Source organism: Capricornis sumatraensis, chromosome 15, assembly GCF_032405125.1.
Source record: "Capricornis sumatraensis isolate serow.1 chromosome 15, serow.2, whole genome shotgun sequence".
Lineage (NCBI taxonomy): Eukaryota > Metazoa > Chordata > Mammalia > Artiodactyla > Bovidae > Capricornis > Capricornis sumatraensis.
In genome coordinates this window covers 24538408-24565220 of record NC_091083.1, presented here as the reverse complement: position 1 = coordinate 24565220, position 26813 = coordinate 24538408, and the positions used below count along the sequence as shown (strand labels likewise).

At 38.3% G+C, this 26813-nt stretch overlaps 1 protein-coding gene across 1 annotated transcript in view; it reads right to left on the bottom strand.

Annotated features, from left to right (window-relative positions):
- Positions 1-26813, bottom strand: part of PLXDC2 (plexin domain containing 2) — a 431731-nt gene that overhangs the window by 249179 nt on the left and 155739 nt on the right. Inside the window, exon 2 of the mRNA XM_068987428.1 lies at positions 4373-4584. Coding sequence (XP_068843529.1) covers positions 4373-4584 — 212 coding nt within the window. The remainder of the gene's footprint in view (positions 1-4372; positions 4585-26813) is intronic.

Genomic DNA, 26813 nt, shown 5'->3' with positions numbered 1-26813 from the left:
CACCAAAAAGAATGCTGCGTGGTTCTTTAAAACATAAACGCATTACCTAGAAGATGGTAGGAACTAAAACTTCAGATGGAGAGAATATACAAACGGACAGTGTCCACAACATGGATAAAAACAGAAGTCTGACATCAACTTCTAAAGCAACTAGTCCAGGAGCCAAAACTCAATCCTGGAAGCAATTGGTCCAGAATGGGCAGGACTTTATTGACAACTGATGGTTTTTCTTTTTTTGTTGTTACTCTGCCCAACTCTGGACCAACCATGGAAAGCCAAACATCCCCCAGACCAATCCCACAAGATTCTTGGCTTCTGACTAGCCCAACTCTGGCTTCTCTGTGCCAACCACCTCCAGTCAGAGCATAGCTGAAGCTCTTCTTTTTTTAAACTGAGAAGCCTTCCCACTCTCCTGCCTTCTTTGAGTCTCTTCTGAAGGCCAGTGATGAAGGCTCACTCCCTTGTTGTAACAAACTGAACAAACAGTTCTCTTCTCATTCCAGTGGTTTTCGCTTATTTCCATAAGAGTCATTTGTTTCTTTTTGTTATGTCTAGTGTACTAACAAGATCATATTTTACCATTTGCAATGCAAAGGACCATGGAAACCTAGATGCTTTTGAACCGTGGTGCTGAAGACGACTCTTGAGAGTGCCTTGGACTGCAAGGAGATCAAACCAGTCAATCTTAAAGGAAATCAACCCTGAATATTCATTAGAAGGACTGATGCTGAAGTTGAAGTTCCAATACTCTGGCCACCTGATGTGAAGAGTCGACTCATTGGAAAAGATCCTGATGCTGGGAAAGACTGAAGGAAGGAGAAAGAGGGCAGTAAGATGAGATGGTTGGATGGCGTCATGAACTCAATGGACATGAGTTTGAACAGGTTCAGGGAGATGGTGAAGGATGGGGAAGCCTGGCGTGTTGCAGTCCATTGGGTCAGGAAGAGTCAGACATGACTTAGCGACTGAATGACAACAACAGTGGGAACATAAGCAATGCAAAACCTCCCTTGAGGCCTCTGGGCAACCCCAAAATCTGCCTGGAATGTGCCTTCAGCAGCCTTCCATACTCACCAAGCCTACCTGCAACCATCCTTTTCTTTACCACTTCATGGCTCTAATTATCATAGAGAATTACATACAGTAACAGAGTAACCAAAAAAGATATCCTTTTCATTATTTGGGACTGGAATGCAAAAGTAGGAAGTCAAGAAACACCTGGAGTAACAGGCAAATTTGGCCTTGAGTACAGAATGAAGCAGGGCAAAAGCTAACAGAGTTCTGCCAAGAGAATGCACTGGTCATAGCAAACACCCTCTTCCAACAACACAAGAGAAGACTCTACACATGGATAGCACCAGATGGTCAACACTGAAATCAGATTGATTATATCCTTTGCAGCCAAAGATGGAGAAGCTCTATACAGTCACAAAAACAAGACTGGGAGCTGACTGTGGCTCAGATCACAAGCTCTTTATTGCCAAATTCAGACTTAAATTGAAGAAAGTGGAGAAAACCACCAGACCATTCAGATATGACCTAAATCAAATCCCCTATGACTATATAGTGTAAGTGAGAAATAGATTTAAGGGACTAGATCTGATAGACAGAGTGCCTGATGAACTATGGAATGAGGTTCATGACATTGTACAGGAGACAGGGATCAAGACCATCCCCATGGAAAAGAAATGCAAAAAAACAAAATGGCTGTCTGGGGAGGCCTTACAAATAGCTGTGAAAAGAAGAGAAATGAAAAGCAAAGGAGAAAAGGAAAGATATACCCATTTGAATACAGAGTTCCAAAGAATAGCAAGGAGAGATAAGAAAGCCTTCCTCAGTGATCAAGGCAAAGAAATAGAGGAAAACAATAGAATGGGAAAGACTACAGATCTCTTCAAGAAATTAGAGATACCACGGGAACATTTCATGCAAAGATGGGCTCAATAAAGGACAGAAATGGTCTGGACCTAACAGAAGCAGAAGATATTAAGAAGAAGTGGCAAGAATACACAGAACTGTACAAAAAAGATCTTCACGACCCAGATAATCATGAAGGTGTGATCACTCACACTCACCTACAGCCGGACATCCTGGAATGTGAAGTCAAGTGGGCCTTAGGAAGCATCACTACGAACAAAGCTAGTGAAGGGGATGGAATTACAGTGGAGCTATTTCAAATCCTGAAAGATGATGTTGTGAAAGTGCTGCACTCAATATGCCAGCAAATTTGGAAAACTCAGCAGTGGCCACAGGACTGGAAAAGTCAGTTTTCATTCCAATCCCAAAGAAAGATAATGCCAAAGAACGCTCAAACTACCACACAATTGCACTCATCTCACACGCTAGTAAAGTAATGGTCAAAATTCTCCAAGCCAGGCTTCAGTAATACGTGAACCATGAACTTCCAGATGCTCAAGCTGGTTTTAGAAAAGGCAGAGGAACCAGAGATCAAATTGCCAACATCTGCTGGATCATGAAAAAGTAAGAGAGTTCCAGAAAAACATCTATTTCTGCTTTATTGACTACGCCAAAGCCTTTGACTGTGTGGATCACAATAAACTGTGGAAGATTCTGAAAGAGATGGGAATACCAGAGCACCTAACCTGCCTGTTGAGAAACCTATATGCAGGTCAGGAAGCAACAGTTAGAACTGGACATGGAACAACAGACTGGTTCCAAATAGGAAAAGGAGTACATCAAGGCTGTATATTGTCACCCTGCTTATTTAACTTCTATGCAGAGTCCATCATGAGAAACACTGGGCTGGAAGATGCAAAAGCTGGAATTAAGATTGTGGAGAGAAAAATCAATAACTTCAGATATGCAGGTGACACCACCCTCGTGGCAGAAAGTGAAGAAGAACTTAAGAGCCTCTTGATGACAGTGAAAGAAGAGAGTGAAAAGTTGGCTTAAAACTCAACATTCAGAAAACGAAGATCATGGCATCCGGTCCCATCACTTCATGGGAAATAGATGAGGAAATAGTGTCAGACTTTATTCTGGGGGCTCCAAAATCACTGCAGATGGTGACTGCAGCCATGAAATTAAAAGACGCTTACTCCTTGGAGGAAAAGTTGTGACCAACCTAGACAGCATATTAAGAAGCAGAGACATTACTTTGCCAACAAAGGTCTGTCTAGTCAAGGCTATGGTGTTTCTAGTAGCCATGTATGGATGTGAGAGTTGGACGATAAAGAAAGCTGAGCACAGAAGAAGTGATGCTTTTAAACTGTGGTGTTGGAGAAAACTCTTGAGAGTCCCCTGGACTGCGAGGAGATCCAACAAGTCCATCCTAAAGGAGATCAGTCCTGGGTGTTCACTGGGGGCACTGATGTTGAAGCTGAAACTCCAATAGTTTGCCCACCTGATGTGGCGAGTTGACTCATTTGAAAGGACCCTGATGCTGGGAAAGATTGAGGGCAGGAGGAGAAGGGGATGACAGAGGATGAGATGGTTGGATGGCATTACCGACACAATGGACATGGGTTTGGGTGGACTCTGGAAGTTGGTGATGGACAGGGAGGCCTGGCATACTGCATTTCATGGGGTCACAAAGAGTTGGACACGACTGAGCAACTGAACTGAACTGAACTGAACAAAGTAACCAACCATACTAGCTTGCCCAGAACTTCCCCCTTTTAAGCACTGGAAGTCCTACATCCCAGGAATCCCCTCAGTCCCAGGTAAACTGGGACAGCTGCTTGGTTACCATATGAGACTCCATGCCTGTCATCCTGACAGTCAGCCTTTGCAGGTGTAATTCATTCTGCCAGCAATCTTCTTTTACTATTAACAGATTATCAGCCTACTGAGCTCCTCTCAATCAGTTGAGCCTGAGCTTAAATGCCCACTCCTAAGCCTCTTTGCCAGCAGTCCATCCCCCAATTGCTAGCAGGTGATACCCCTCCTCTAAGCCACACTGGCCTGTACATACTTCTGTGCATATCACTTGGCTATGGCAGCTAGACTTTCTGACCCTCTGACATACTGATCTCCCAGCGTGGAGGAGCTTTATTTTCTCCCCTCACTGTTATCACCACACCAAGCCCTTGTTTGTCTGTTTCTTGAGTAAGTGAATCTGTGGATGATTAAATGGCTTAGCTATTTATTTATATTAACTAATTATTTAATTAAATTATTATAATAATAATATTTGTCATTGAGTTCCTGAATATCAACAAATTGTATAACACATAATTATTGTTATAGATTGTGATTTTGTTGTTATCATTAATCAATTATTAATTAATGAATTAAACTGATCCCTGCAAAGAGGTCCAAACGTTACAAATTGAGCCAAAGAGACAATATAATGTGCCTTCCAAGAAGCATACTCATTAATCCATCTCAATCACCCAGATTATTGACCCACCTCAATCTGGGTGGTGTTGTCCTGCCCATCGTCCAGGATCAGGTCTGTGAAGCCTCTGGGCTCCGGGGAGTCTTGGCCCAGGCTGGCTCGGTTCGAATCTACGGCCTTGAGAGAATCCAAGTTTCTTTTCCACCGGTGGCTGAATGCATGCGTGTCCACCTCCACCTCCTCTTCTGTCTGTGGGAAGGCTTGAGCAACCTGATACTGCCCATCTGTTTGAAAACATAAAATAAAATAATGAGTTACCACCGGTTAGGCATCGTTCGCATGCTTTCTCATAGAGAAGAAAAATATCCTGCCGCTCATGAAAAGAGGAAACTAACTCAAAACAGTGAAACCCATTTAACTGTAATATTTTGAGTTTGGTATGAACAACTGAGTAGAAGGCAATTTCAGGACATGCTGTAAGTTGTGACAATGTTTAATGTGCAGATCCAACAGGGTCCCTAAAACAGATGTGCTGCCCGAAAGCAATGCATTTTTATTCCCTTCCTTCCCCGCCCTCCACGCACACACTTCATAAACATTCTCTAGTTGTTCTGAGAAAACAAGCTGCAATCCAAACAAAGGAATGAAACCAAGTGACTCCCTGCACATTTGAAAATACAAATCCGACATCATTAACTTGCAAGTTTATATTGTTTCACATAAATTATGCTGGGCAGCAGAGAGATAACAGAGCATTTGAACGGATTAAAAAATATATGGAATGATCTTCACGTCAATGTGATAACCTGCCTTGTAGCTCACAAGTCAGACTTGGTTCACTGCCGAATTCATTTAATAAGCACCATCCCTGGGAGGCATCACAAATGCATTGTTCATTTGGGCTGTTCTCACCTTGGAATCTTGTCAGAGTGGTTAAGGATGACAGTGATAGGCACTTAGAGAAACGCAAGGAGATCAAATCACAGAGGTATTTTAAAGCCATCTGCAGGGACTAGCTTTGCTGACCCAGCTCATGCCGCTTCTACAGGGGGGAGAATTAGATTTCATCATTACTCCTAGTTTTTCACTTCAGTGGGTCAGCAGGGAAAGGTGTTCCACAAGTGTGGGAAATTCAGCGCCTGATGAAGAACAGTTCTCCTCTAGGCAACAATTCCCAAAAGATATGAATTGACAGCCTTTATAACTAGCAGGACATGGGTTCAAAAGGGCTAAGAGAATGGTGATGTAATTACAGCTGTGATGTTGCTATCAATACAAGAAGACTCCAAGAAACCAAACTGTATGTAATGAAACTTATACTTTGGCCACCTGATGCAAAGAGCTGACTCATTGGAAAAGACCCTGATACTGGAAAGTTTGAAGGCGAGAGGAGAAGGGGACGACAGAAGATGAAATGGTTAGATAGCATTATGAACTCAAAGGACATTAATCTAAGCAAATTCTGGGAGATAGTGAAGAACAGGGGAGCCTTGTGTGCTGCAGTCCATGGGGTTGCAAAGAGTCGGACATGACTTAGCAACTGAACAAAAATAACAACAAATAATACCATTAAATCCATTACTTTGAACTCTAATAACTACCACTACTAGTCACATGCAAAGGTCTAAAACATCTCCTTTTGAAGTCATGAAGGTGCTAATCATTTCTTCTTGAGGGGATGTCCTTTGATTTCACGGTGAATTTAAAAGATCTACCATTGTTTAATGCCTTAGTAGAACCTGGTGGACTGCCATCTATGGGGTTGCACAGAGTTGGATATGACTGAAGCGACTTAGCAGCAGCAGAGACAGCCTAGAGTGAAATACTACCATAGTGCAGGCCATCTAGACCTTTCCATGGGCTTGGAGAATATTAGCGTGTAAAAGAATCATGGAAATGGAAATGACCAAACATTCCATAGAGAGGTAACTGAGAGCCAGACAACGCAGCACTGTGCTCAATTTACAGAACTGTTATAAGGCTAAAGAAAAAACTCAGGTACACGGAGGGTTGATCGCAGTGCCTCCCACCTGCCACGCAGTAAGTTTCAGCAAATATGTCTAAAGAGGATTTTACAGAAAATGTTTCTTTTTTAAGGTGTTACACCCACTGGCCACTGAATAGTGCTCAATAAATGTTTGTTGACTGACTGAATGAATAATAAATAAATTGTAGACAAAGATGATGAGAGCAGGCAGAATTAGGTAAGGGAAGAAAGGCAAGGATTCCAGAGAAATGGGGTGGAATTCTTCCTGTTAGGTTTGCTGAATAGGGGATGTTGCATAATTTACAAAACTCTCTGTGCTTTTGTTACCCTTTATTGCAAATGGGAATGAAACTATCTCACCTGCAAAAGCAGACTGCTTTTCTTGAGTAGGTGTCAGGCTCTAAGACTTATGATTCTAAGTAAAGCTACATAAAGCAATTTTATTTGCTTTATTTAGATGTCCTGCCTCATTACTAAAAATATACGATGTAGTTTACAACAAAAGTACACAATAAAGTTTTGTAACAACCAGGTAAGGCCTCATAGCACAACACTTAGACTAAACTTTAGAGCTATGCATTCACTTTGCCCTAGGGGTGGTGGCGATCTGAATACAATTATGTATGTATGTAAGAACAACTGAAAACCTATAGTATCCTTATTATAACATCAGTCTAGATAAGAAAGATAGCAAGTATAACGCAGTCAATGGGTCAAACAGTCCTAGAGATAAGTGTTTTTGTTTTTGTTTTTTAACATCACAGAAAGGGAAAGGCTCCAGCCAGAGGTTTGTCAGTTCTTTATAATGTAAATCAGAAAAATATACCTAAATCTTCAAAGTAGTAGTCTTCATTAAACTCTTCAAACCAGAAACTCAATCCCACTGTTGGTTTCTTTAAAATAGATGTTATCATTGGATATTCACTGCCCAACTACTTTAACTTCACCATTATCCTTTTAGGTTTTTATAACACAGGACAAAATACAGTGCTTTGCATGAAACTGTTAGGCCAGAAACCTCACGCTAGCCCCTGTGGTCCTGGCATAAGGCACGTAGTAGATGAAATAACAGACAATGAAGGAGCTGTCTGCATAGGAAGTCCCCTTTCTCCTTTTTCTCCCTTTCTGCCTTCTTACCCTAGAGAACAAATAAAAAGAGCTTCAAAACATAGGGAGGATACAGTCCATGTTCCCCACTATTAAATTAATTAAACAAGGAGGCCATCAGATTGAGGAGTCTTTGATGGTTTTAGCAGCCTATATAAGCAAAGCTAAACCCGAGCCTGTAGGTGCAAGTCTGAGAAATCAAAACCTAAGGACAACAGTCACAAACTCCCTACTAGACTTTTCTGAATCAGGCAAACACTTAAGCTACAGCCAATGAAATAATTTCCCTGTTTTCATCTGCCTTTTCTCCATAAAATCTCTCCCCTAGTTGGGGTCCTTGGAGTCTTCCTAACCACTTCTGGTATGCCGCTGCCCTACTGAAACTGATTTTTGTTCAGGTAGACTCTTAAAATGTTTAGTATGCCTCAGTTTATCTTTTAAAACCACTTAAGCTGAAATTTCAGAGAAGGCAATGGCACCCCACTCCAGTACTCTTGCCTGGAAAATCCCATGGATGGAGGAGCCTGGTGGGCAGCAGTCCATGGGGTCGCAAAGAGTCGGACACGACTGAGCGACTTCCCTTTCACTTTTCACTTTCATGCATTGGAGAAGGCAATGGCAACCCACTCCAGTGTTCTTGCCTGGAGAATCCGAGGGATGGCGGAGCCTGGTGGGCTGCCATCTGTGGGGTCGCACAGAGTCAGACACGACTGAAGCTACTTAGCAGCAGTAGCAGTAGCAAGCTGAAATTTGGAATGTGTTAAACTCTTGTTTCTGTGATGAACATTCTACTTCATCCTTTAGCTAGATTACTGGGGAAGGTGAATTTAACAGATAGGCCTTCCACATAAAACAGGCATAAATGCTTCCTCTGGAATTTATTGGGTTGGCCAAAAAAGTTCATTAGGGTTTTCCTGTACCATCTTATGAAAAACCTACCCAAACTTTTTGGCCAATCCCATATAAGGTTAAGTCCCCAGACCAATATAAGGTGTTTGTTTTTTAATTTTTAGTGGTGTTACATGCTTTTTTTTTTTTTTTCCTTGCTTTCTTTACTGTTGTATTAACACCTATTAGAGCTGTTGATTAGTTTGCTTCCAAGATGGACATGCTTGCTCCGCCTAGAATTTACCACCTTGAACTCTGTAAACCAATCGCTCAATCACTTGCTGGCTCAGATTGTGAAGAGTAAACAAAGGCTAAGGAAGGACCTACGGGGCTTCCCTGGTGGCTTAGCTGGTAAAGAATCCACCTGCAACAAGGAAGACCTGGGTTCAGTCCCTGGGCTAGGAATATCCCCTGGAGACGGGAACAACTGCCCACTCTAGTACCCTTACCTGGAGCATTCCATGGACAGAGGAGCCTGGTGGGCTACAGTCCATGGGGTCACAAAGAGTTCAGACATGACTGAGTGACTTTCACTTTCACTTTCAAGAGAGGACTTAAGGGTTTTCCAATGACAAAATTTGTGAGCATTAGAGCCTAGCCTCTGAATTTTCCTTAGGGTTGTTGCTTCACATGTAAGTCTTCTCTGCTTAGGTTATGGATAAGCTAAACTACACAATCACGCATAGAGGAAACATTCCCTATACGCTCATGACTCAGTAGTACATGGTTCATCAAGACGAAAGTTTGACATTGGCTTCGATTTTGACCCCTTTTCAGAATGATTTTTAGAGGAGATAAAACAAGTCCAAAATGGATGTTTTCCAGAAATAAAGATGGAGAAAAACTGGCAAAGCCACAGTCTGGTTATCTACATTGTAAATTATTCCTATTCACTTCATGGGCTTTCCAACTCATAAAAATATTTCAAATAATTCTTTAAATCACCACCAAAACAGATCATTCTGAAGCAAAAGGAAAGGATATATGTAAAATAATCTTTCCCTTCCCAGCTGTAGTGGAAACGAAAGCAACAGGAGGGATCATTCAGTAGTCTGGTTGAACAGATTGTTTGCTTTCTGTCTGCTGTATGTTAATTAAACCACTGATGGAAAACCTTCCAAGATAATTTCCACGAACACACTTTGCTATAGTTGTTAATCACATAGTTCATGGAAACATTAAATATATCTAAGGACTCCCATTTGGATATAAGGAGAGAAAGCTAAAAGTCACATTTTTGTACATTTAATACATAAATTGACCTTAACACATTCTTGAGATATTTTATTTGATAAAAATTGCAGATAAAGTATTATTGAAAAAGGTTCTTCACTACCTTTCAAATAGATCATCATTATGAAACCCAATAATGTCTAGTTAATCTGAGAGCAAAATAAGAAACTCATGTACCTGTTCATATAATTCTTTGCAAAACTTGCAAGTTTCTTTTATGTTACCATCTACTATAAAATAAAATCATTTAAAATAAAAACAAAAGGGAAGAAAACTGTTCTGGGTTAGCTATGTTTATATTTGCATCTCATCCTAATGATTTTATTTAAATACCTTATACTCAGTTAATAGTTGAATGCATCTTTAACTGCATTTCTTTTTTTTAAATTATAACTCCAGCATGTTTTTTCCTTCTATTGTTTATTCACTTACTTTTAATTGGAGTATAATTGCTTTACAATGTTATGTTAGTTCTAGCTGTACTGTATTTCTTGAGTCTTACATACAATCATATACACAATATATGTGAAATGAGCAAGGAGTAACCACATAAACTGACATGTATTTTATATAGTGAGGACCCACCATGACTGTACCCTTCGGACACACACTTTGGTTGGCACTTCACAAGTGAACAAAATCACCCTTGTGGATCCTGTGCAAAGCTACAATTTTTCACTACAAATGGATTTACTGGCTTGATTTATCCGAGAATAGGCAAATTATTTAGCTAAGGTAGACCACAATATGGTTTCACACACCTCAATTTATGGAACTGAAGGGGAAAGTCCATACAAATGGTTATATTACTGGTTCTGTCCAATGATGAGCTAGTTATGTAGTGGACTTGGAGGTTTTGACTGATAGCATTACAGAGAAGATAGCTACGGAAGAGAAAGCATACAGGATGTTTTGTTGAGAGGCAGTAGAGGGTTTGAGTGGGACCTGGATATCATTTTCTTGTTAAGCTTCACACATGCTTCTTCATGTCTCCCAGCTGAGGACCACTGTTCCATGCTATCCTCTCACCACAGGTGCCTAAGGTCACGTCTTCATCATCTCTTGCCTCCTGCCTGGTCTTACTTTCTTCAAACTCTTCCTTCTCCAATCTTTTTCTCCATCTGTTGTCAGAGATAGCTTTCAAATGTATTCACTTCTCCCTTTTTATTAAAACCTCTAAGGCTCCTTACCCCCCAACAAAATGATAAAGCATTTCATGCTCTTGCTCTAACCACTCTTCCCTGACTCTGCCTCTTTAATCTCTGCCTCTGCCTCTATGCTCCCACCACACAGAATCTCTCAATAACCTTTTTACCTGCAACAAATATCTTTGCATGGGGGGAAAGTTCTTCCTCACTCCAGGCTTTGGGAAATCTCACAGCTCCTTCAAGATCTAGTTCAAATATTGTCTTGGTAAATGGAGCATCCCTGGATTCCTTCAAGCAGAGCTGATTAAGTTTTCTTCTGCAGTCCAATGCCTCGTCTCATCTGATTCTTTAATCATTCTTCCACCTATCCCCACTTCAATGTGAGACTGTGCAGAAAAGAGTTGAGACAGCAGGTCTGAGACTGCTATCCTTTGCAAATCTTGTTTGTATGGTTGGCCCTTGGCTGGCACCTGGGAACTGAGATTTGCAGGTGGTGGTGGGAGGGTCCTCACCTTTCCCTAACAGATAAGAGGGGCTTACTGTGGCTAAACTGCCTGGGCAAACAATATTGTTTATGCTGACCACCTGTCTTCCTTCCAGGAGTGTGGAATTTAGGTACATGGCAGACAGAAAGTGGTTATGTGAACGGTTCCCAGTACAAATCCTTGGGCACTGAGTTTCTTGTGAACTTCCCTGGCTGACCATATTTCACACAGTTGTTATCACAACTGGTTGCTGGAGGAAGTAAATGCTTCCACTGTGTTCCCACTGGAGAGGCTCTTGGAAACCTGCCCTGCTTTTCCCAGACATCACCCCAAGTGCCTTTTCCCTCTGTGGATTTTGCTCTGTAGCCTTTTGCTGTAACAAAGCACAACTGAGTCTCGTGAGTCCTCCTATCACATCACCAAACTTGACAGTGGCCTTGAAGTCTCCCAACACAGATGTTTCAGAACAGGACTTCGATCTTATTTATACTTTTTGTCCCATCGGTATAAACATGGACGTTGACATATGATAAATACCCAAAGTTTTTTCTTTTTGAAAAGCAAATGAATGAATGAGTAAGCGAATGGTTGGCCAGGCTGCTGCTCATCTGAGACAGTGTCTTAAAGGATTACATATGTGATCTGTTGTCCAGCTTCTTAAGACTTTAATTATGTCTGTTGCTCATTCAGATAAAAGGGCGGAAGGAGAAAACTATGGGAAAACAAAGCTATAGCAGCTTCTCCTTATAGGATATGAGTTTGATTCAAAAAAAGCTTGCTGGCCAGTTGGGTGATGTTCAGCAACCCTTGTGGTTGCAGTTCTTTTTTGGCTCATGAACTCAGTAAGAAATAGAACACAAGTGTTTGAAGAACGTGGGCGTGGCCCAGTGAGGTTAAAGAAGGATGAAGTACTTGAAACAAGGACATTGTGGAAAATAAATGGAGACTACTCTACAAGTCTGAAGCATGAGTCCAGTCTCTGAGGCACAGAGTAGAAGAACCACAAAGGCCTAAGGCAAGAGTAAGTGTCCAGCATACCGTGACTCTCCACTCTTCCCCTTCTCTGACTTCTGAGTCATCACAGGGTTCTTGGTTGCTCTGCAGTATTTTTCCAGAGAAGAACATTAGGTGGTTCAAGAAAAAACACACAGGAAATGAAAGAGAATGGGAAAATAGAACCAAATAGTCCAAGGTATGTACAGAAAAAATTTACACATTAAAAATTTAATAGTTTTCTAACCTTACTTTTAAAAGCAGACATCTTAATCTTATATATAAAATGGTTAATTATCCTATGGAAAACATGATTAGCTTTATGAGCCAAAGTTAATAATATTTAAGACAATGTTAAGGTATTGGTCTATATTTACTAAAATCTTAAAAATAAAGAGAAAATAAAACTGTGTTAACAGTTATAGAGGTGATCTATATACTGTTTCTAATAATGGGTTATAATAATAATATTAGTAATAATAACTGATCTTCATTTAGGATTGGCTGAATGTAACACACTGTTCTAAACATTTGCATATGTTAATGTATTTGGTATGTACTATTTGGCATTTCCTGTTTTACATATGAGGCAACTTGTATATGACAGGGTGAGTGATACACTAGGAAAATAACCAGAGCTGGACCCATAGGCTTGGTATTAACTGTTACCTAATCTACTTCAGATGAATCTTCTGGGGTAGAATTAGACATCTGTCAGAAAGCCTAATGATATGACACAAAGAAAGCACTCTGATGCTGGGAAAGATTGAAGGTAAAAGGAGAAGAGGGTGGCAGAGGATGAGATGCTTGGATAGCATCACCAACTCAATGAACATGAACTTGGCAAACCCTGGAAGACAGTGAGGTGCAGGGAGACCAGGCATGCTGCAGTCCATAGGGTCACAGTCAGAATGACTTAGTGACTGGACAATGACAATATGACACAAAGAATCTAAAAGAAAAAATGAATCAGACAAAATGCACTATTTGAAATGGCAAAAATATGTAAACAATCCAGCAGTGAAAGCAAATAAAGAATATAATATTTCATCAAGTTGACTCTGCCAATGGGAAGAAATGAAACAATGTTGATGTAAAAACAGCAGAAAATAAGAGCACTTTAATACCGATTATATTTTTTAATGTCTTGAGAAGTTTGGAAGTACTTTAAAACAGATAATTAATCTTGTTAACTGAGTATTTTCTATTAAAACTCCCTAGGAGAAATTGAAAAGAACTGAATTCCTTCAAGTAGACTTCAGCACTTGTTTTACCATGATGATAGCCTCCTATTTTATTATAACAAAGATGACTGTCAGAGAACTCAGGCTATCCACTGATTTGTTTTCAATAAATCTGTCAGATTTGGAGAATAAACTCATTTCCACATTAGCCATAGCCTACAAATAACCTACGGATAGTGAAAACAGCATGTAATTAAATCTAAGGGTCTATCTTTTAATCAGGTTTTAGGCTTTTCTGCAGAAAACACAGCATCATAAAGCCAGAAAGCACATGGAATTTTTAGGTTACATGACCCTCAGTTCAGTTCAGTTCAGTTGCTCAGTCGTGTCCGACTCTTTGCGACCCTAGCCGTGTGTAAAATAAGGGGCAAATTTACTTTTACAGTTTCTCTTAGCTTATAAATTTCTATCATCTACTCACTTTGGCCACCTGATCCAAAGAGTTGACACATTGGAAAAGACTCTGATGCTGAGAGGGATTGGGGGCAGGAGGAGAAGGGGACGACAGAGGATGAGATGGCTGGATGGCATCACTGACTCAATGGACATGAGTTTGAGTGAACTCTGGGAGTTGGTGATGGACAGGGAGGCCTGGCGTGCTGCGATTCATGGGGTCGCAAAGAGTCGGACATGACTGAGCGACTGAACTGAGCTGAACTTGCTAGCTAAATATCTCATTAACATACTTGAGGCTATTTGGAATCATATATTAAATATTCTATACATTTGTTTTCAAGTTTACTATTTGTGAGAATCCATGTATTATAAAACATTTGAGTCTCCACAGCACAGTAAAAAAGTAAAGCTATTTGATGAAATACTTCAATATTTCTCTTTATTATTGGCCATCCGCAACTACTCTTATTTCCTGTATTCAGAATGGCTGATTTAAAAACACAAGGTAGATCCAATGTATGAAAAGTGTGACTTTGCCAGCCAATGGAGATGGAAATTTCTGTAAACAAGGACCAGTCGTGGCCAATAGACTCTAAGGAAAGATTAGTCTCCTGAGCCAAAATAGGGCAGATAGAATCAATTGTTATAATGGTACCCCATGTCAAAGATGATACCCAGATGCCTATGACCCAAATCACTAAGGGCCGTCTATTAGGTTATGGCTGCCAGATGTCTGATAGACTCAGTTTCACAGCATGTTGTCATCAGCCCATATTCAGTTTGTGAGGTCAGATCCATAAAGGAGGTGGTGACTAGTGGTAAAGCACCACTACCAGGTGGCACCAGTGGTAAAGAAGCCACCTGCCAATGCAGGAGATGTAAGAGACATGGGTTCGATCCCTGAGACAGGAAAACCCCTGGTGGAGGGCATGGCAACCCACTCCACTATTCTTGCCTGGAGAATTCCATGGAATAGGAGCCTGGCAGGCTCTATAGGGTCACAAAGAATCCGTCGGATACAATTGACGTGACTTAGCACATCTGTGTCCATAAAGGAGCCCAGACTGACTTAGCCAATGGCCACAGACGACAGACAATTCATGTATTAAATGTATTAATATTTCTATCAGATTATGTTTTTGTAACTTTGATTTGAAAGTGAAGTCACTCAGTTGTGTTCAACTCTTTGTGACTCCATGGACTGGAGCCTACCAGGCTCTTCCACCCATGGGATTTTCCAGGCAAGAGTACTGGAGTGGGTTCCCATTTCCTTCTCCAGGGAATCTTCCTGACTCAGGGACCGAACCTGGGTCTCCCACGTTGCAGGCAGATGCTTTACTGTCTGAGCCACCAGGGAAGCCCAATATAAATCATACTATTATCAAAATATCCCCATATTTCTACAAATTAACATATTAACTGCACCCCACTCTCTACTTACCCCTAAAATAATGAGCAATGCCCTTCACATAATCCAAAAACTAAGGAATTAAAGACCTGGTTTGGCAAGGTCAGGGCTCAGCCCTATAGCCTGCTCTGTTCCCATTATTACTAAACAGATAATACTAGTTGTTAGTGTTGAATATCATTCTTGGATAAAGATGAAAAGCATTATCACAAAGTCTGGAATTTTTGACTTTCTACTATTGCCAGAGTTGATAATATAGGTTTACAAAGTATGCTTAAGATGCTCAAATTTGAGCATCAAACACACACACAAAGACATTAAAACACATTAAGTAGAAAATTTAAAAAATCCCATTTCAGCTTTATATAAATTTAAAAGACCAGCAGGAAAAACATCAATAGCACAGATTAAGATTAATACTATGTATATCTATTCAATTTTTTGATCTATAAAATTGCAATCATGTATATTTTCCTTAATCTACACAAGTATATCCTATCTAATAAATTTTTTTAAAAGACTGCTGCTAAGTCACTTCAGTCGTGTCTGACTTTGTGTGACCCCAGAGACGACAGCCCACCAGGCTTCCCCATCCCTGGGATTCTCCAGGCAAGAACACTGGAGTGGGTTGCCATTTCCTTCTCCTAGTCCTTAAATTTAAAAAATAGGCAAATTTCATAAATAGGTAATTCACAGCCAAGAAATATAAATACTAGCAAATATATTAGAATATGTAACATTTTAAGACGTCAGAGAAATACAATATTTTGTAATTTTTTATATGCCACACTCACAAAGATTTATTGTAAAATTGTACTTGTCAGTATGTGATAAGGTTATTTTATGAAAATAGTATTGTTCTAACATTGGTAGGCAGGTTCCAATTTTAATCAAAATTTCATATGTGCATATTTTCCATCTGTAGTAAAAGTCATCTAGGATTTGATGCTGTGGAAATCTTAGATGTGCAAAACGATTTATGAATAAGTATAAAAAACTGCAATAGTATTATTTGAATTGGTTAAAAGGAAAACCATACATATGCACACAAAATTAAAAGGAGAAAGAAATACATTATAATACTACTAGTGATTTTTTTCCATGTTATGCAAGTTGGAAGCAGTCAATTTTATTTGTTTTGTTCTTCTGACATATCTTTATTTTGTACATTTTCTACAATGTGTTACTTCTATGGCAAGGGAAAAAAATCCCTAAGTCTCTACCTTTTGAAAGTGAAGTGAAGTCGCTCAGTCATACCCGACTCTTTGCGGCCCCATGGATAGTAGCCTGCCCCAAGCTCCTCCATCCATGGGATTTTCAAGGCAAGAGTACTGGAGTGGGTTGCCATTTCCTTCTCCAGGGAATCTTCCCAACTCAGGGATCAAACCCAGGTCTCTCACACTGTAGACAGACATTTTACCATCTGAGCCACCAGGGAAGTCCTACCTTTTGAAAGTCAAGTTCAAATATTCTGACTTGGTGAAGCCTTCCTTTATCACCAATAGAAGATTTTCCTAGGCAGAGTATTTTAATGTGATCTCATAGAACTTTAATCAAACCCATTTCTGTGTTCTTCTCATGAAAGTGTAATTATTGATTAAATGCCATTCCTTCACAAACTACCATGAACTTATCCATGGGAGGTGTCATGCCTTTATTCATCTTTGGGCTCTTTTTTGTTATTATAATAGATGTTCACTAAAACTGCCCAGGCTATTTCCTTGAGCTATGTCCTGATACACTTGGGGTGGTGACCTGGCATTTTCTATCATAGCACCTCTTGCTTAAGGCACTCTCATTTCTCTGCTTAAAATTCTTAGCCTTGTATATATATAATTTTTGGTGTTATTTCTTGAGAAAATTAGATGTAGCTCTGTCAATTTCTGTGCCATTTCCTATATTTTATCATCTTTTTCTATATGTGTTTCATCAAGTAAAATATTAGTGTTACAACATTTTATCTGTAGCATCCTTTAAAATGTTCAGAGAGATTAATACAGCAAGATAAAGTGATTTTCCCCCAAGTTATTCTACTTCTCACATTTAATTCATATATTTAATGCAATATATTTTCACACGACCTGAGAACCACATAGCAATGGGCAAAATTATTCAGCTTTGATATCTCCAAATAACTTTACAAAAAGTTCCTTAAAAGAAATCACAGGAAAGATTTATGCTTCTGAATATCAAAGGCATTGTTAGGCAACGATTCATAAATAATATATTAGTTACAGTAGGAAGCATATAATTCTGTAAACAAAACTGACACTTTGCTATCTATATTTAAATAAGAAATACTTTATATACAAAGATGTGTTCACTTCATTAGAACTTCTTGAGTATTTATTAGCTGAAAACGTCTATGATTCATCTCCGTGTCTAATTCCCCTTAAGACTAACTCAAGATAGTACTGGGGTGAAATATCTTGAAACAGAAAACAATATTTCTTTACATAGACCTATGATTTTCAGTTAAAAAAAATCATGTTCCAAATAGCCTCTTTGATAACGATTGAAATACTTCAGGTAAAAAACTGGGATGATAATGAGGGATAGAACTGGGAATAAGAGGAATAATGCAAATTTAGTCAAGAAATTTTGACGTTTTTACAAACTGTATCATAGTTATGATACTGTATTTTACTCCATTGAATTCACTGTATTTTCCTTTTTTTTTAAAGATAAATACTTAAATTTGAATATCAACTACCATTCAAATAGCAGTTTTAAAATACAGTTCCAAGAATTTCTAAAATGGTATGAATATCTGAATTCTGTAGCTACTTTCTTAAATAACATTGCCTAATTAAACTGCTTGATTGCATACATTTATGCTGATTATACAACTTAACTCACATTGTAAATAAACCACAATCAACAAAATTACATTAAAAAAGAAATTACAACAGTAAAACTGTACTAAAGTTAGATTTCAATTTCTCTGATATATCCTGAAATAGTCAAACCACCAGGTAAGAATTAAGCCACCAAAGCGAGACAGAAATCCAAAGGAACATTTCAACCATGTATATATCAGGAGAACGCTGAAACTTTTAGAATCTCTTGCTTTATTCTTCCTTAATCCTTGAATTATTTTTTATAAACATTTTTTGACTCATACAAATTCCAGATAAACTGGAGTAGTCTCCACTTTAAGTACTTATTAAAAGACATCATAAAGTATCTAATTAGTCAGCAATTGTTGAATTTTTAAGTTGATTGTAGAGGTTAACTTTTGTAAGCAGCCTCAATTCTTTTTCAGGAACAATTTATGAAAGACGAATCTGTTCTCTATTGTATTTAAACTCCATCAGTCTACAAAATAACCAGAAGGACATGAAGCCAGATATCCCATATTTTCATCAATCACTTTATGGTATCTTAAAACATTTATTTTTGCCTATTTGTTCAATGAAATAACAGAATCTCACTAGTTTAATTAACAATTTTACAATTTAATTTAACAATTAAAAAAATTAACAATTTTTGATTGTTAGTGAGTCAACATTTTTTAATGCTATTCCCTTGTTTCATTTTTTACTATTCTATTCCAGCCCTTTTGTGAGATAGGTAACTTATTTTTTAAATTTAAGGGATTGGTCAGCTTAGTAGAAACTCTATAAAATTTTTTCAGAAAATCATTCACTATATAAATCTGTCTCAGACAAATTTATTGAATTTGTGATATATTTTCCTAATACATGAGACTATTATGTTGTTTAAGTGTCTTTGCATGGTTATGACATAAAGGGAAGATACAGGGATATGTTTTCATATAAAGCTCAACAAACATGGTTTATATGTTATGTATACATATATGTGTGTGTGTGTGTGTGTATATAGAGAGATACATATTATTCAGCCATGCAAAGGAATAGAAATCTTATGTATAATACAACTTGGATAAACCTTGAAGAGTGTGCAAGCTGAAATAAACTAGACACAAAAGGACAAATACAATTCCATTTATCTAAAGCACATACAGTAGTCAAAACATTAGAAACAGAAGGTAGAGTAGAGGTTACCAGACACATAAAAGGCAAAATAATGAGGAATTATTGCTTAATGAGTACAATCTGTGATGAAGAAAATGTTCTGGTGATTGAGAGTAGTGATGGCTGCAACACATGATGAGTGTAGTTAATACCACTGAATTGCATAATTAAAAATTATTAAAATGGTGAATTTTCTGCTATGTGTATTTACCACATAAAAAAATGAGTCCCCACCAAAGAGCCCCATTAATTAGATTTGCTCCTTTTTTATAGTCTTATTATTTAAGCAATTATTTAATATTTGATGAATGAATGAATGAATAGAATTCATGAAAAATGGTAGGAAATCATTGGTTATAATTCTGGGAGGGTCCAAACTCTTATAAAATATTGGAATGTCTTCCTCTTTTCTGAAAGCTATCCACCCATCAGGTATTTTCCAGTTTTGAGTTTCCCTAGATATCAGGTAGACTTCCAGAGACTTTCAGAAACACTGACTCTTCAAAGCCCCAACAAATGAAGTGCAGTCTATATAACAAACAACCCCAAGAGCAGATATACAAATGGCAAATCTGGTTCCACATCAAGGACAAAAACACTAAACTCACTCATTTAAAAAAGGCCACAGGAAGAAAAAGTGCAATTATTTTGGGGAAAGATTCCAAATTTTAAACAAGATAGAACAGGGGTAAAGTAATAGAATATAAATGAAAGTTATAATGCTGAACTCTTCCATTTTGTTAACAAAAATTTTAAAAAACAAACAACATAAAAACCTAGGAAGTTAACCTAGGGTAAAGAAGGATGGCAGGTATACACTAATATTTAAATTTTAATCAATTTAAATCTAGATATCTATTCACAACACCCTGGACACCAAAAGGAAGAAATTAAGGTAGTAATAATTAAGGGTGTAAGCTAAAGTATTGAATGGGTATAAAAACAAGTCATGGGGGAGGTGGGATGCACATTACATCAAAGAGCCAGACAAGCCTTTTGATAATCTAGGAAAAAGGAAAAAGGAAAGAAAAAGAAGTTTTAATTGAAGTATTTAGAAGAAAAATGACAAAATGACAAAAATTTATAAATTATTTAGGTAAAAATAATTTTGGGAGTTGATTAGAGTAGAGAGAATTCTTTTGGAGTGAGCAGCTGGGCTGTCATACAGTTACTCTATGCAGGTGTGACCTGCCGTGGTTTGCTCTGTGTCTGGATCTGGGTCCATTTTTCTATGTTCTCCAGACAAAAGGAATGAACCTTGTTTGTCCTTTTACACCATAATGAAACCTGGGTAATGGTTGTACTCCATTTATAGCTTAATTAATTTAAGAATGGCGACGCTAAGTTGTTTCGGTCTTACCCAACTCTTTGCAACTCTATGGATTCCAACCCTCCAGGCTGCTCTGTCCATGGGATTCTCCAGGCAAGAACACTGGAGTGGATTGCCATTCCCTTCTCCAGGGGATCTTCCCAACCCAGGGTTCAAACCGGCATCTCTTATGTCTAACCTGCATTGGCAGACAGGTTCTTTACCACTTAGTGCTACCTGGGAAGCCCTAAGAATGGCCATACTTGAAAAAAGAACATTGGGAAAGAGAGATATCAATAAATTAAACATATATGTACATTTTTACCCCTAACCAGTTCACACTTCAAAAACTGGTGATAACTGGCCGTGAACATTTCCCGTGTTAATACACAGAAATCACAATTTGAATTGAGCTCCAGTCCTACCCTCGGAGAAGGTGATGGCACCCCACTCCAGTACTCTTGCCTGGAAAACCCCATGGACGGAGGAGCCTGGTGGGCTGCAGTCCATGTGGTCATGAAGAGTCGGACACGACTGAGCGACTTCACTTTCACTTTTCACTTTCATGCATTGGAGAAGGCAATGGCAACCCACTCCAGTGTTCTTGCCTGGAGAATCCCAGGGACGGCGGAGCCTGGTGGGCTGCCGTCTATGGGGTAGCACAGAGTCAGACACAACTGAAGCGACTTAGCAGTAGCAGCCCAATCCTACTCCAACATAACCCTCTTCATCTCTTGTAGAATAAATTAACACACATTAATATGTTTTTATTTCTACACAGATAATTTTCTTTCACATTTCCCTAGAGGAAAACGCAAAATGCTCTGAGGCAAATTTTCAAATGTATTGCTTATAAAGAATGGCATGTGAATAAAGAGAAGAAAACACATCAGCTTGTTCTTGCTTTAACTTTATGTAATGTCTCACATCTCACAACACACTGCTCTAGAGTGAAGTGTTTTAACCTGCCTTTTGTTATGAATTACTTGGCTGGGTAACAGACAGGCAGTCTGGGATCATTTTTGTAAAGCCATCAATATCCTTCAGTGCTATTCAGAATGCCAAGAGAATGCTTTCTTCCTCTTTTTACTTATCCATCAAATACTTCATGAAGTTTAATTAAAATTAAGTCAAAAATATTCTGTGTGCTTGTATAAACCTTAAATTTGTTAACCTATTATTGGATTTTCAAAAATACCTGGTTAGAAAACTGATTTAATTTTCTATTTATATGTAAATTTGTTTCTAAACTTAGATGGAGGTCTGCTCTGAGAATGCTAATCCTAACTTTACCATATTTAAACTCATTCTGGGGCCAATTAGAAAGGCCTCATGCCAATCCATAATACATTTACCAATATCAGACATTTCAAAGCACTCCCCCAAAATGCCTATATCACTTCCTGCTTAAGAAAAGAAATGCATTCTTCTCAAATTCCTGTACATTCATTCATTCATTCATTCATTCGCATGAATCACATCTTGTTCCAGACCATCTTCAAACTTTCCAAAGGTTCCCAGCGGTATGTAGAAAAAGCAACCAGAGCTGTGGCACAGGCAGGAAGGGACATTCTACTGGAGAATCTGAAGGAGGAATAGTGTGTTCGGAAGAGAAGGAGCCCGGGCAGAGGGCATAAGAGTAGTCTAGGGAAGTGAGGAGGAACCAGATTACACAGGGCACTAGCAGTGTGTAAGGAAGTAGGGTTTTACTCTGAGACAGGTGGAAAGTCAGTGGAAGGGTCTAACCAGGAAAGTGCATGATCTGACCCATGTTTTCGAAAGATCACCTCCACTACTAGGAATATAGGTGTGTGTGTGTGTGTTTTTTTATCATTTTAGGCTCTACTGATAACAATCAGAAAGAAAACACTTTTATTCTGAAGATGTTCAGCTGTCATATAGAAAGACTAACATGTTCACTCAATAAGGGCTTGACCGATTCCAATGAGTTGTCAATTAGCATAAAAGAGTGGACTACAGTAAGAAAAATGAGTAATTAAGCTGACAGGTGACTAACAAATGTCTAGGATAATTAATTCTCATTTCATGTATTTAATAAGATACATAAAATATCGGACTGTAAATTTTATATATGAAACATCATCACCAATGTCTCTAAGTAAGAAAAGGAAAAAAACTAGTGTCCACTATAATCGACTACTATAGTATCTCCACGATAGTAGAATATACATTTAAATTCCATGTATTAAGGTGTGGCATGCAGGAGCAAAGAACAAGATCTGTTCTGTCTTTATTTAATTTTAATATCACAGTAGGAAGAGAGAATAGCAATTTTGGCTTAAAGTAAAGGAAAAGGCAATACAGTGGGGGGGCCCTCAAAATTTAGGGTGGCTTATTGTTCACAAGCAGAGACTGTGTCCAAAGTTCACATTTCTCCCAAAAATCTAACCGAAGATCACTTTTAAGTATTTATTGCCCTAATAAATTAGGAATGCAAAACTTAATAATGAAGTGGTTTTCTTTGACAGATGATAAACTTTTAAAGTTCTGTTAGATCCTTAATAAATTTTTGTGGAAAGAATGAGTTAACATAATCTCAGGACAAAAAGCAGAAGTACAATTTCCTTCTAGAAGAGTAAATATGAAAGAGGAAATTATGAGTAGCTATCATGAAATATAAAGGCCTATGTGTTAAACTTTAATAAATTTTTCCTAAAACAGCAAAAACGCACTCAAATTAGCTTCTCAAGCTTTAGAATGCATCAGAATCACAGTGTTCTGGAAGATTCCTAAAGTGCACTCTCTTTGAGAAGCCCACAGGAGATTCTGAGGCAGGTAGACCAGAGAACAATGCTTGGAGAAACACTGCCATGGTAAAACTCCAAAGAATTTTATCTCCTCTGTGTCCGGAATTAAACATCGTATGTTTATACCTTGGGGGCACCTTTCAAAGGTATGGAATATGGAGGAACACGGAGGGAAACATTAAATAGTCTGTGGATATTGGCTCTGATTTTATTCTGACATAGAAAAGACTTCTCTTCCAATATTTAGAACCTTATTTTAACTCCTTATCCTCCTATACCACTTTGAAAAGTGCTTTCTAAACTATTATCTACTTTATTTTTCTCAGTAGCCCTTGAATTATGAAAGGCACTATCATGGAAAGTTGAAGAAAACTGTTTCTCTCCTCTCTTTCTGATTTTCACAAGAAAATGGCATTGTCTTCTGATTTGGCTAGATTCATTTAGAAAAAGGGATGGAATTAAGCAATAACCCACTGATTGTTATTGAATCTACTGTTGATATTTATATCAACTGATTCACTAGTGAAGATTCAAGATTTAGAATTTTCTCATTACTGATTAAGTCGTGGTTACCTGAAGAGATTTGCTGTTTAGAAGATTTTTTATCCACTAAATGATACGAATAATTTTAGATTTAAAAAATATACTAAAGCCTATATAAATGGAATAAAAAAGCATGTGCTGATATGAACTTTATGATAACATATTTAAATTTTAGCAGATTCACTTCTCACAGAGATAAACTGACTTTTAAGAGCTGCTCTTCTTTGTTCAATAATACCAATCATAATAATATCATGCAATGATTCAGTATCCCTTCAACAATACAAATGATGTCCCTGTAGAATGAAGGTTACATTGTTTATTTCTGTACAATTCTGTTTTGCAATGAGCATCACTAACAAAGAAGCTGATTTTTAATGTTTGGTTTTTTTTTTAATGCAAAACCTGCCAACTAGCTGCTGAATAGGCATCTCAAAAAAAAAAAAAAAGATGTTCTTCAGGAGGCAAATGGATGAATTCATGGTAGTACATCCAGACAATGGAATATTATTCAGCATTAAAAAGAAATGAACTATCAAGCCCTGAAAAGACATGGAGAAAACTTAAGTGAATATTAGAAAGTAAAAGAAGCCAGTATAAAAAGGCTGCATACTGTGATTCCAACTATTTGACATTCTGGAAAAGGCACAATTATGGAGGCAGTAAAAAGATCGGTGGTTGCAGGGGGTTAGAGGATGAGGAAAGATGAAGAAGGATAATGCAGGGAATTTTTAGGACAAAGAAATTACTTTGATATTATAGTCAGGGACATATGTCATTATTTGTCCAAAGCCATAGAATATACAGCATTAACAGTGAATCTGAATGCGACCTATGTACTACGGATAATAACCATGTGTCAATATAGGTTCATAGATTGTAACAAATATGCTGCTCTGGTGAGGAATATTGATAGCGGGATAGATTGTACATGTAAGTGGCACAGAATAAATGACACATTTTTGTACCTTCTTCTCAGTTTTGCTGTAAACCTAAAAATGCTCTAAAAATAAAGCCTATTTTTAAAAATCTCTTGCTGTTGCCCATAAAAAATTTAGCCAGTGACCATGATTTCCATATTTAAATGATGTAAGTACATTATCAACTTTAAATTTAAAAAAAGCAGATTAATTTTGCTCTACTTAAAAAAGAGTCAAAGTAATAAATCAGACAGGTATTATTTTTGCTTGTACTGGATTGTATTCCAAATCCCATAGTTGAAATAAGCTCATGAGTCTATGATGTTCAGGAAGAAAAATGATTGTGAAGGTTATGACTAAATCAGGATAGTGAAAAGGGCTAACAGAATGCAGGGATGACTCTGACTGCATCCATAGCAAATCAGACACAAATGAGCAACAAAGAACTCTAGGATTACAACAAGTCATGTGAAGTGTTGTCATTTCTTCCTCAAGGAAAAAGATTCTAGTCACCTTAGGTGACTCCCTGATTTGAAGAATGTTTTACAAAAATCCAGCTTCAGAAAAATGAGCACATATACTCTGTCAAATGGCAGCATAATATGCAGAGGCCAAAGTCAGTTGAGAAGACTATGTATTTTGAGCTAATGATAACACCATTTGGGATTTCTCTTTCACTCTTTGTCAAAGAACTTCAGTGGTTTTCCCATGTATTATCCCATCTAAACCAGTAGTCACATATGGATGTGACAGCTGGATGATAAGAAGCCTGAGTACCAAAGAATGGATGCTTTGAACTGTGGTTCCAGAGAAGACTCTTGAGAGCCCCTTGGACTGCAAGGAGATTAAGCCAGTCAATTCTAAAGAAATCAACCCTGACTATACACTGGAGGGACTTACGCTGAAGCTGAAGCTCCAATACTTTGGCCATCTGACACAAAGAGCCAACTCGTTAGAAAAGACCCTGATTCTGGGGAAGACTGAAGGAAGGGGGAGAAGGGGATGATAGAGGATGAGATGGTTGGATGGCATCACCATCTCAATGGACATGAGTTTGAGCAAGATTCGGGAGACAGAGAAGGACAGGGAAGCCTGGCATGCTGCAGTCCATGGGGTCACAAACAGACACGACTGAGTGACTGAACAATTGTACGGTGATGAATGGAAACTAAATTTTGGTGGTGAGCATGCTGCAGTATATACAGAAGTAGAAACACAGTGTTGCACACATGAAACTTACAAGCTAATGTTACTTCAATTTAAGAAAATCAAGAAAATAGAACACTTAGGGCTTTCTTTGAAAGCTTTGGAATGTAATCCTTAATACATTAATCAAGACCAACTCAAAATACATTTTTAAAAAACCAGAGGTTATGGACTGAATTTTGTGTCGCTCCAAAATTCACAGGTTGAAGCCTTAACATTGAGTCTGGCTGTATTTCAGATTTGGCCTCTCAGGAAGTCATTAAGGTTAAATGAGCCCATAAGAGTGAGCCCTGACCTCACAGGATTAGTGATCCAATAAGAAAAGACACCAGAGGAAAGGCTATGTGACGACATAGTGAGAAGGTGGCTGTGTACAAGCTAAGAAGAGACTCACTAGAAACTGAATTTGCCAGCAACTTGGATTTCTAGCCTCAAGAACTGTGAGAAAGAAAAAAATTGTTAGACTGCTTAGTGTATAGTCTTTTTAAATAGCAGTTTGAGCACAATAAGACATTAGATCACGTCATGGTACGCTTGTGCTCAGTCATGTCTAACTCCTCGTGACGCCATGGACGGTGGCCTCCCAGGCTCTTCCATCTGCAGAATTATTCAGGCAAGAATACTGGAGTGGGTAGCCATGTCTTCTTCCGGGGGATCTTCCCGACCTAGGGATCAAACCCGTGTCTCCTCCATTAGCAGGTGGATTGTTTACCACTGAGCCAAGCTGTAAGACACTAGACTTACCAACAAATGTTACCTGATCCACTACTGTGTGTTTGGTATTTAAGTAGCTTCTGTGAAGGACATGTAAGAGTATCAAGCTCCCCCCGCCTCCAAATACACCTTGATAAAATACACTGATACACTACGACCTTCAACT